General features: G+C 40.7%; 2 protein-coding genes across 3 annotated transcripts in view; both read left to right on the forward strand.

Annotated features, from left to right (window-relative positions):
* The window catches only part of LOC147322368 (uncharacterized), a 125,444-nt gene that overhangs the window by 23,986 nt on the left and 88,733 nt on the right, over positions 1-12,725 (forward strand). The gene's annotated exons all lie outside the window — the stretch shown is intronic.
* LOC147322369 (uncharacterized) overlaps positions 2,967-12,725 on the forward strand; it is a 51,391-nt gene continuing 41,632 nt past the window's right edge. For both annotated transcript variants that reach the window (XM_086306807.1, XM_086306808.1), the window contains exons 1-2: positions 2,967-3,018; positions 4,065-4,169. In XM_086306807.1, coding sequence (XP_086162933.1) covers positions 4,152-4,169 — 18 coding nt within the window. In that variant the 5' untranslated portion in view covers positions 2,967-3,018; positions 4,065-4,151. The remainder of the gene's footprint in view (positions 3,019-4,064; positions 4,170-12,725) is intronic.

A 12,725-nucleotide genomic window follows, 5' to 3' on the forward strand; every position in this document is an offset into this window, starting at 1 on the left:
ACTTATATTAAAATGGATGGATGTCTAGACGGACCCCCTGAATTAATCATCTGAAATCTTTTTATTCCTTTATTCCACTTCTTTCACGCATTTCTGTGAATCCAAATTTATATATAGATTACGAAACACACATACACTCATATCTTTACAGTTTGTTAATATCTTCATAGTCTCCAATAATGTTACACCCCAGTGCTTTCATCTGAACCCCAAGTGTCATTGTCTTTGAAAAAGCACAGAGTATAATGCATCTATTTTGCAAAAATAAATAATAATACAATAAATGTTGAAAGACTTTCAAAAGGGTACCCTGTATTTCCCTTCGTCGTATCGTACAAATAGAGATAATATAATTATCTGAGGAACAATTGTCAATAAGCAGAGAAGTTATTAAAATATTAATGCAAGACATGGAAGCAGGTGTTGTTGTTCCTAAATTAGGAACAATATTTTAAAATTACTTCACAATTCTTCTTGCACTTCATATTGTTACAAACTATCAGAATATAAAGAAAGTCAGAAAATGGACAACCTCAGCTTATAAAACTGCTTCTTCTTTTTTAACCACAAACCACTGGATCAATTTCAAGTGTTTTCCACTTGATTTTTATTTTATCATAAAACACTGCAGAGATGCAAAGAAATAATCATTATAACAGTGTGCAAATGCTCCACGTTATACTGTGTGTCAGAGCTATAGAAGCACTTTAGGAAACTCCTGCATAACTGCGGTGTGCACAGTCCACATTGCACAGTGACAGCACAAAGACCCACACAGCTGGATTTGGATATTTAACATTCTTTCAGTAAAAATTAAATCCTGCATGAGTCCATGAATATCTGGCATTAATCATATGAAAGCCTCTGCTGTAGCACCCTGTCATCCATTCATCCAAGAGATGTAACCAAGATACTTCCTCTATTAGATAATTATTAGACAATCATTTTTGAAAAATAATCTGTAACATCAGATTAATTTCAGATTTTTAATGTCAGATTTTACACGGTCAGGTGTAGCCGAGGTTAACTCAGAAACTTAAACTTTAACTCAAAACGTATTTTAAATAAATTTCAAACAAGCCATCATGATAAAGGGAATGTGTGCAGTTTTGGTGCTCCGTAAGTTCTGTGCTGAACAGCGTGGCTGACTCTTCGTATCTACTATTGCCTCCACAGTCTGAGCCATTATGACCAATTATGGAGTCCACCGCCAGCTCACGTTTTTTTGAGGTTATGTCAAAAGGTTTCTTGGAAAAAACACGGACTATTTGTTTAGGCAGTCTGTGTCAATGGGCTCAGTCAGTAGTCACGTTGTCTTATTACAATGAACACATGCAGTGTAGTTTATTTTGAGTTAATCCAGCCTTCTGCCTGCAAGAAATCTTTAGTGCAGTATGTAATCTGCTTCTGAAAATGGCTCCCAGCAAGAAGAATTTCTTCTTTCAGCTCTAATCCGTGAAAAAAAGACAAAAAATACTTGGTTGGTCTGTTCATTGTCACCGCTCTGGTGTCAGGTGTACATGATTGGAGGATTTGGGGTTGGGTTCTCTGCTCATTCATCACTGCAGATTTTAGTTAGATTTGTTTGTCCCTGGGAACTGTGGGAACCGTAAATTACATTTTGGATGTAAACAAAAAGAAGAGCGTGAAGGGGTGTGAAGAAAAACAGATTTTAAACTTTGTTTTTTAACTGGACTCTGGTGCCATCCTGTGGCTGCTATGAAGCAAAAGTGAAGTAATGGAAATTAAAAAAAATGTTCTCAGTTTTCCTTGTTTGCCAAACTTCTCTCTAAAAACCAAGTCTGTTCCCTGTGTTTTTATTACAGTCTCTACAGTGTGAGATAATAAAAGGAGGATGTTGAAGGCAGCACCGCACTATACACACTATACAATTTTTTCATAACAGATGAGTTTTGGTTTTGTTTGGCTTTTTTGGGAGGGGGTGTTTTTTTTTATTATTCCCACCTATGCTTCTATTTTCTATATTAAAAAACAACAGGAGTTATGCAGGTTTACTATGATCAAAACTTCAGACTCACAGTGAAACATCATGCTGTGTAACACTATACACCAGTGTAAAGTTCAGGAAAGTTTCTTCATGGTTCAGAGGCTGCTCGGCAGAGGATTGATTTATTGATTGATTGATTGAATCTTTATTTTGAACATGTTGAAAAAGTATAAAAAAATAGAATTAAAAGAGACAAATGAACAAAGCAAACAAAAGGAAAACGAGCAACCACAACTCCAAATAACGTCCATGTTCAAAAAGGAGCAGGAAGAAGCATAAGCTTATTTAATCCCACCCCTTTTCCACTATCTAGTATCAATAGACTACAGAAATACCTCCTTGCAATTACATTATATGTTATGTGTAATTTTTGTGATTTAAAGACGTGTGTGAAATGGGTTGTTATGATTGGTCAGAAAATGTGATGACGGTTGCCTTTTTATAAAGAGTAGCCTTTCCTTTTTGCCAGCGGTCGTGGCCGCTAAAGAGCGTTTCCCTGAGCCTTAAAACTGCAAAGACGGCACGGCGCTGTCACACCACCTGTGTGTAATTCCCCTGTGTTTCTCTGTGTATTTAAGTCGTGTCCTCCGTCATTGTAGTTGCTGGTCTGTCTGTTCACCATGTCTCATCCGTGTGTTCTCCCTGCTGTCCATCGTTATTCTCCTCTGCTCGTTCTCATTCAGGTTTGTGCTCTGTAGTTTAGTTGTTTTCCAGTGTAGTTTAGTTCGAGCTCCATTTGCTGTTTGTCCATATTTATTTCGTGTTCAATAAACCACCTTCACTTCTCCACTACTGCCTGCGATTGGATCCTCATTCATTATTTTCACACGGCTTATCTCACTCGCCGTGACAGGTACGTTGTAAATGAAGCTTCAGACGTCACTAATCACGTGACTCTGGCCAAACGAATCAAGCCTCGACACAGTGCTTCTGACGCAGCGTGTTGAGTTTTCTGACACACACCGGAGCGTCAGCTTCAAGCGGACCATCACTACCTCTCACATCTAAAGGTAAGTGTCAAGGTAACTTTGAACTGAGTTCAGTCAATCTTGAGTTTTTCGAAGTTTTCTGAATGAAGTTTTCTGTTGCTCTCTGTGAGAGGAAACCGTTAAAGGCGAGGCTCTCCAGAGTGTAGCAAAACAGGAAACAGCATCTGTGTGTGTGTGTGCGTGTGTGTGCGCGAGTGTGTGTGCGTGTGTGCGTGTGCGTGTGCGTGTGGGTGTGTGTGTGTGTGTGTGTGCGTGTGTGTGCGTGTGTGTGTGTAAGTGTGCAAACGAATAGTTTAGAAGTGGAAGTGAGCCACGAGTATGGAAAGGTTAAGTTTCGTGAGTTGTTTTTCTCACCACTGATCACGCGCTCAACACTACAGATACTTGCATCACATGCAGGGCTGGACTGGTCCAAAAAATCGGCCCACCAAAAACGTGACGTCATTCAGGGGTAAAATCGCAAAGGATTCTGGGAACTTGTGGCAAGAGGTACTAGCGCCTGCAGGCTTTCAATTGAACTCAATTACACAGCGATAAAAAGAAACACAAAAAATGGCAAGAAGCTGTTGTATTATTAACTGCAATAGCCGGTGTTGTGCCAAAAACTGATTGCTCGTATTTGAATTGCTATAAGTAACTTGTTGGGCTGTAATATGTGAAACATGTCAAATGCATCCCTCATGGATGACATAAAGTCATCTCGGCCCACTGGGCAAATTCCCGGTATAACCGATGGCCAGTCCAGCTATGATCACACGCGCGCTCTCAAGCATCAGTATTGTACAATTCTGGGCATCACGTGATTTGAGGGTGTTCCCATATAACACGTGTGTATGTGTATATTGGTGTGTCAGCCCACTGGGCATTTGAGTCTAATAACAGGCCTCAGTCTCTCCTGCTATACTGCTAAATTTTGTATCGATGCTCAAACCTTTTGTGCTTGTTTCCAATAAGTTGCCCACCTCGGGAAGCAAAAATGTGTTCTTTTACTTGTCAGGTGAACATATGAGACACTTTGACTCTTCAGTGCAGTGTGGAGCCTAACAAAGATCCGCTTTGTGTCCCAGGTGATCAGCAGGAGGAGAAGAGTCTGACGGAGAGCAGAGGAACATTTTCAGCTACTTGGACTCAGCTCAGCCACTACAGAGGAAACAATGAGCTCAACACAGAAGGTGACAGACAGAGCAGGGCGATATGACCAAAAATATTTATCACGATATACATTTGAAAATTTGCGATAACGATGTAGCTGATGATATAATTGACGCGAGACAAAATACTTTACAACTCCACAACTTTATTAGTGCAAAAAATCCCATCAATGTATTTTCACTTAAACAAGCAGCTGTTTTTTATGTGTATTGAAGTTATAAAACAATTTAACAGTGCAAATACAAATTCCTTGCTGACAGTTTAACCAAAAGGCATTTCCAGTGGAAATTGGGCGACATTTGCTCCGAGGAATTTGCATTTGCACTGTTAATATTTTTGGTCATATCGCCCTGCTCTATGTTCATGTGTTACTGTTTAGGCTTAAATTGGTTTGATGTTTGGTGCCTTTTTCTTAATGTAAAAAAATCCTCAGGTTACAATCAGATGAGAAGCTGGGGAGGGGGACAAAGAAATTCCTTTGACCACAGAGTTAAAACAATGTAGAGATGGTAGCATAAAAATGACAAGATTTAACAATTCACTTTAACAGAACCAAGCTGGTCATTTTACCAGCTCAGCTCTAATTCATATGAAAGATAATATATGGTGTAAACATCTAGATGATGGGAAAGTGGTATTCTTGGATAAATTTAGATCTTTTGATTGATAAACTAAAATGTTATTGATTTTCATCAGCTGCTCTGTGCATGATGAAAGGTTGCCTCACTTCTCTACTCAGTTTTCACAAACGATCTGCAACATGTCTTGGCTTAATCTTGGGTATGCCAAAGATTCCACCATGTTTTATTCAGCCAGTGACAACTCTGAACTGATCAGCGTGTCACAACAAAATTTGCTGAATGTGTTTGACTGGATAAGTAAAAACATGATTTTAAATGTGTCTAAATCCAAATCTATGTTAATTAGAAGCAGATTAGTCAACAGCCCACAACTGAGTCTTTCCATAGCCAGTGTTAGAACACGTCACCCAGATGAAACTACTCGGCGTTACCATAAATCACCACCTTTCATGGTCTCAGCACATCGATTGTTTTTAAGAAAACGGGACAAGGCATAGCTATGGCTATGAAATGCTCTTTCTGTATCACTTCTTCAATTATGAAAGATGTCATTAATGCACTAGTAATGTCTCATCTGGAGTATTGTTCAATCATTTGGTCAGCAGCTAATAAGACAGATCTTAACAGACTTCAGTTAGTCCAGAATAAGGCGTCCAGATTAATGTTCATACTATACTAATTAAAAATGGACCGATCCTCGCCTCACAAAGTGCCCTACTTGGTATAACCCAGCTTTGCTTATCAGAGAAGTATGTGTCACTCGATAGAGCGGCTGTTGTCTGCGAGACCTGTCGGCGAACTGGTGGAGCATTTGGAGCCTCACTACATGCTTCCAAGCCGCAGCATTTTTAATCTTAATCTCTTCCATACTGAGGCGAAAAGGAAGCAATTTGTCCCGTACTTCAGCTAGAATGGGGGGGGAAAAAAGACTCTGGAGTTAGTCTGTGTCCTTAAGCTGCAGCTGCCTCTTCTTCTCTCATGTTTTCTAAGTAGCTGACAGCTGGTAACTGTGCAGGGGCGGCTCTAGCAAAGCTTTGCCAGGGGGCAGGTATGGCATTAACAAGTAAAGGGAGGCACAAAAAATACTTTTCTTTGTTATTTCATTTAAAGGACTAACTTTTAATAAATAATTATCTGAATCTTACAACCAAAGTGGTCATCTGATTAAATGTATAGAAATTCATTACTGTATATGGTAACTATTAAGTCTAATTTACACCCTGGTAAGCTAAAGTCCTTATTCCTTTGGGAAGGTACCATCTGTGCAGTCTGCAATTCTGTTGAAGAAAGATGGTGAATCTATTTAATTATTGTAGAAATATAATTGATTATTTCTGTGCATTTGATGTACACGTGCATTAAATTAAAGTTGATTACATTGATAAAGCATCATGAGGTGGAGGGCGGGGGTGGTTGTGGGAGATTTTTGCTGGGAGTTGGCAACTCTATTAGTCAGCAGAAATATTAAACAACCTAAGTACTCTTTATAATACCAGAATAGGAAGGATGGTGCAGGTTTAAGTTTATTAGATTGATGTGTGTTGCTGAACTATAAAATATTTGAATAGAATAGAATTAAACTTTATTGTCATTGCACATGTCACAGGTACAGGGCAACGAAATGCAGTTTGCTTCCATCCAGAAGTGCTTTAGCCATGATATAGATATATTAGCAATAAAATAGATATGTAAGTATATTACAGAAATGGGTCTATTATGGAATGTCATAATGTACACAGTATGAAGTATGTTATGAATATGCTATAAGTATGTACAGGCTGTAGTGAGTACAAGCTATGAACAGAATATAAATATGAAAAACTATACAGAAATATGAGATATACAGCTATACAGAAATGGGAAATATGCAAGTTATAAACAGTTGTAGAATTAAAAATTATCGTATTTTACAGAATGATTATTTATACAGTGGTGCAGTTAAGATAAGTGAGATATGTGGATAATTTCTACAGAGGCTGTATAAAGTGCTAGTGGTTGTGAGTGGTGGTTCAGTCCATGAGTTTAACGTGGGTCAGATGTCAGGAGGCAGAGTTCAGGAGTCTGACAGCTGTGGGGAAGAAGCTGTTCCGGTTCCTGGTGGTCTTAGTCCGGAGGCTCCTGTAGCGCCTCCCAGAGGGCAGGAGGGTGAAGAGTCCATGTGATGGGTGACTGGGGTCTTTGATGATTTTCCCAGCCCTTTTCAGACACCGCTTCCTATAGATGTCCTTTATGGCAGGAAGTGGTGCTCCGGCGATGCGCTGGGCAGTTTTCACAACCCTCTGCAACGCCTTCCGGTCCGAGGCAGAGCAGTTCCCGTACCAGACTGTTATACAGTTGATCAGGATGCTCTCGATGGTGCAGCAATAAAAGTTCACCAGGATGTCTGAGGACAGGTGGTTCTTCCTCAGAGTCCTCAAGAAGAAGAGGCACTGGTGAGCCTTCTTGACCAGCTTGGAGCAGTTGGTCGTCCAGATGAGATCCTAGGAGATGTGGACTCCCAGGAACTTGAAGCTGCTCACACGCTCCACAGCCGTCCCCTTAATGTAGATGGGTGGATGTGGGTCAGCATTCCTCCTGTAGTCCACGATGAGCTCCTTGGTCTTCTCACTGTTAAGCAGCAGGTTGTTTGTGTCGTACCACTCAGCCAGACCATCCACCTCCTCCCTGTAGACGGCCTCATCGTTGTCACTGATGAGGCCAATCACCGTGGTGTCATCTGCAAACTTAATGATGGTGTTAGAACCATCGGCAGGTCTGCAGTCGTGGGTGAAGAGGGAGTAGAGGAAAGGGCTCATTTGGTATAACGGAATAGCTTTAGTGTCTTGTTTTTAAAACTTGAGTATGAACTTATACAAAATGCAGCAAGATATTTATTTAAAAAACAGTTTTATTGATTACAAAAAACACTATCGGATTCATATCGGTATCGGCAGATATCCATATGATATCGGAATCAGTATTGGACATTAAAAAGTGGCATCGTGCCATCTCTAATACGAATATCGATAATGCATTTTATCAGCTTTCTTGGCTTCCTGTACAGGCTAAAATATTCTATGGCTTGTAGTTATAAAGAACGCAATTCTGTTAAACACACCACATTTTTTCCAGCTCAGCTGCAGTATCCAGATGAAATACATAATGATATTACACGATTTTCAACAAACTGCAATTTAGTAAATGCTCGAGTTAAAAGTAACTTTTTGTATCTTTAACACTAATGCACAAGAATAATACTACGCCAAGTAAAAACAGGAGATTTAATACATCACTACTTAAAGATGAAGACTTTATTAAATATTTTAAAAAGGAGTGGACTTCATATTTAGACTGTAATGACACTCCCGGAACATCTGTTTCTGGGAAGCAGAGAAAGCTGTGATGAGAGGTAAAATAATTTCTTTCTCATTACATAAAAAGAAAAAAGACAACAAAAATATTCAGGATTTAGAAAAAAAACATCAAATCACTAGAAGCCTACACATCCCACCAAGATCAGGAAACATTGAACAAAATACGCAAAACAAAACTAGAATTAAATGAGATAATTGATTAAAAAAAAAAAAAGAAATTCTTAGTACAAAGACTACGCTTACAAAATTATAAACATGGTAATAAATCCATTCAATTTCTAGCAAACCAGCTAAAAATAAATAAAGAAAAAACTACTTTATTTGATGTTCAAGATTCATCTGGGAACACAATATATGAACCGAAACAAATAAACAACATTTTCAGGGATTTCTATAAAACGTTGTATTCACCACAAATATACCCATCTAAAAAGGAAATTGATCTGTTTTTGGACAACATAACTCTTCCAAAATTATTAGACACTCAAGCAATGGCACTGGATTCACCACTGACACCAGGTGAACTCCAGGAAGCCCTGATAAGTATGCACAATAATAAGGCTCCAGGTCCAGACAGCTTTCCTGCAGAATTCTGGACGATTCTAGCACCAGTTTTCTACAGAACATTGTTGGAAATCAAAGAAAAGGGCAGACTTCCATCAAATATGAATTCTACAAACATTAATCTCCTGCTAAAACCAGGCAAAGACCCTGTATATCCCTCAAGCTATCGTCCAATATCCTTTATAAATGTAGACCTTAAAATAATCTGGAAAGCTCTCTCAAAGAGACTGGAGAAAATAACCCCCCTCTTAATTCATCCTGACCAAACTGGTTTCATAAAAGGTAGGCACTCATCAACAAATACACGCAGATTACTTAATTTGATAGACTACTCATACAGTAAAAACCTAGAAACTACAATATTCTCTTTAGATGCAGAAAAAGCATTTGACAGAGTTAACTGGAAATTTCTATTTGCAACTTTACACAAATTTGGTTTTGGATCCTCTTTCATTAACTGGTTAAAAATATTATATAATTCCCCAACAGCTTGTGTCAGAACAAATGACCAGACATCCTCCAGCTTCTGTCTCCTGAGGGGCACCACGTATAAGCCTAAAAACACTACAAAAGACCAAGGATAAAGGAGGATTAGAACTACCTAACTTTCAGCACTACTTCTTAGCCAACAGGCTTCAGTTTATCTCAGGATGGCTAAAACATACCCTCTTAGATGAACCTTGGCTAGATGTAGAACAAGCACTTTGCAATAATTTAGAGATTTCAGACCTACCATTTATCAGCTCAAACATCCAACAACATGAATGCTTTAAAAGCATCAACATCAGCTCTTCTCTGACAGCATGGTGGGAGTTTCTAAAATTGACTGTGTCTTCATTAATCCCATGTAAACGTACACCTATCTGGAACAACCCTGACATATTACAAAACAATAATATGATAAACTTTCCAGATTGGAGTGGTAAAGGAATCAAATATTTAGAACATATACTAGAAGGAACAGAGTTTATTTCATTTGACGGACTAGTTACACAATATGGGATCAACAAGAAAAGATTTTTAGAATATCAACAAATTAAATCCATAGTAAAAAATAAATTTAAACCGGGTCAAGTTGAACTACAAACACCACCAAGTGTGGTTCAATTTCTTACTCTTAAAACCCCCAAATTACTATCCAAAATATACAGAATGCTTTCTAAAACAGATGAATCAATATCACTTCCTATTGCAGAATGGGAAGCAGATTTATCAGTTAACTTAGACCTAAACTTCTGGTCTCAGATTTGCTTAAAAACCTTTCATCTAATGAGAAATCCCAGTCTTCAATTAATTCAATACAAAATATTACATAGAGTGCACGTCAAGATGGGCTTTACGTCTACCAACAACTGCTCACACTGCCAAACCAATTCACCGGACAATTATATCCACGCTCTTTGGTTCTGTCCACCAGTTCAGAAGTTTTGGTGCGAGATATGTGAAGACTTATCAAACTGTCTGAAATGTAACATACCAACGTCCCATTTAGTGTGTTTGTCGGGCAGCTTAGATAATGTCATTACAGATAAGAATATAGCCCATATGGTTTTCACTGCCCTATGCATAGCCAAGAAAACAGTCCTCATGAACTGGAAAAATAAAAATAATCTTAATTCTAACCAACATAGAAATTATCTATTAGATTACATTAGTCTCGATACAGCCTCTGCCACCTCATCAGATCAATTGCTCTGGGCTCCTTTGATTAGCTCCATCACCTAGTGGGGGTGGGGGGTCATAGTTTGGTCCCACCTTCGCTGTTGTGATTGGTGTGGGGGTAGGGACAGGCTTAGGGCGTCGGGGGGGTTCCCCAGGAGCATCTTCCTTGGGGGGCTCAACCCGGGGTAGCGGTCATGGCCTATTAGGGGCTCTGTTGGCTCTTAGGTGACGGTTTCCTCTAGGGGAGGGTCTGTGCTGACGGATGTGGGTTACTGACCTGGTAGCCTGGCTGCCCCTGGGTGGGTCCGGGACAGGCGTGAGGTTCTGGGGGCGCTCCGTCTCTGGGCTGGGGCCCTGGCTGGGCCTCGGGGGCTTGGGTCCTGGTTGGTATGTTGCTGGGGTTGTGGGCGGGTGGGTGTATGGGGGCCCAGGGCAATTTTAAATACACGTAGACACTGAGGGCTATTAGGAGGGGCTATGCGCTTACCTGCTGCTCTCTGGCAGGTAGCTCCATGCCCTCCTGGGTTTTAAATGCACCTTAGAACACACATGCATCAACACTACATATGAGCGGGTGGAGGGAGGTTTTGGAGTCTTCTCACACCCCCGTTCTCTGCGACCTGCTGGAGCGGGGGGCCGGGAGGAGGAGTTGGCCGTCCAACTGGGGTCTGGAGTGTGGGGCCTCCCTGCTGCTGCGGAGTCGGGGCGGTCTACCTCTCCCCACCGCAGGGAAAAAAGGGTAACACCACCTGGGTCTGGGTGCAGTTTCCCCCTCCAGGGGCCTAGATCCGGGGCTTAGAGTACGCTTGGGGAGTGTGATTGTGTGTGCGGTGTCTCTCTATGTCTGTCTCCACGTCGGTTGAGTGTTGAGTAATTGCATATGAGAGCATGAGGGTGGGAATGGATGTTTGTATCTGTGTGTGCCTGTATGTCTGTGTCTATATGTCAGGTTGGGTATCAGACGCCACCTCTCTGGGGACATCTCAGGCCCTCCAAGGTTTGGAGGCCTATCTCCCCCCACCACTTCCCCTGCCAGTGGCAGACGCCGTCAGACATCAGTGCGTTGGTGGTTCTTTGTGTCCGGGGATGGGCTTCCAGGTACACACCGGCTCACTCCTTGGTGGTTGCTTATCTGGGCCTGGAGCCTGGGGCTCGCTCGGGCCACTTCGGGGGTGGGGTGCCCTCGGCCTCTCGGCCTGGGGCTCGGTCACTCTGGTGCAGCTGGCTGCCGGCGGAGCTCACGGGCGCGTCACTGCAACCCCCCCTGGCTTCTGCTCCGTGGCTGCTGGGTGAGCCCTCATCTGGGACTCTCCTCAGCTCTTTCTGGGATAGTGGCACAGCTGCCCCTCTGTGGGTCTTCCTTGGTCTCTTGTGTTCTGGGGGCCTCTGGATGTCTGGAGTTTTTGATCTCCTCCATACCTGCTTCATGCCCTGGATGACGGGGCTGTGGCCCCCCCACACCCTCTAGCAGATCATTACATGAAGGAACCTTTTAAAAAACAAGCGTGTCCATGCTCACAGGTGTACACACGGGTGATCACACCCACAAACTACACCCTTTTTGGCTCCTACCTCAAAGCACACTGTGCACTGTCGATATTACGTGCTGCACAATAATGTTTAATATTTAGTACTTACTGTCATATTCCCATATATCATCATGATGTTGTTTATTGTATTGCTCTCGTTTTCTTCTGCTTGTTTTCTTTTTTCTTTCTCAACAGGTGATCCAGGTGATCGATATATGTATTTTTTTGTCTGCTTATTTAGTTGGTTTTTGTTTTTTTGCCCTTTATCCCCGTCCCTCTTCTCCGCTGTTTTTCCCCCTCTTCCTTTCTCCCTTTTCTTTTCCTCATTCAAGTCTGTCCTGTATCTAGCAAGTGAAAATAAATAAATAAATAAAATAAACAATAAAAGGTGAATCAAATGGACCATCACAGCCTTGCCGTAATGGTCCATTTGATAAAGTAAATCCGTTGGGCATCTTTCATCGCCTTTAGACAATAATTCTGATGGCAAAAGAACCAAACGGGACAGGCAAAAAAAAAGAAACTTTTTGTAAAACTGTTATATTTAGAGCAACTTTTAAGTGGAATAAATTGCCTTATAAAATTAGAGAATTAGCAACTATTCAAACCTTCAATGAACATTTAAACACCGATTTAGAGAACTTTTAGTTGTTGTAATATTGTAAGAGATGATTTGTTTTTTGTCTAATGTGCCTCAATGTTATTGATATTATTATTATTGTTATTATTGATTGCTTATATTTTAATTGTGAAACCTCACTGTGGATGTAAGAGGCAAATTATGTTGATATCTTGAATCCACTTTATTGTATAATATTTTATGTGATTGTATTTGACGGTAGACGAGCAACATGGAAGCTAATGGGGTTCCTTTTGAATAAACAAAT

Source organism: Aulonocara sp. 'chitande type north' Nkhata Bay, linkage group LG9 (genome assembly GCF_057382095.1).
Source record: "Aulonocara sp. 'chitande type north' Nkhata Bay isolate Kocher_YH1m ecotype deep benthic linkage group LG9, A_spYH_male_GT1.1, whole genome shotgun sequence".
NCBI lineage: Eukaryota > Metazoa > Chordata > Actinopteri > Cichliformes > Cichlidae > Aulonocara > Aulonocara sp. 'chitande type north' Nkhata Bay.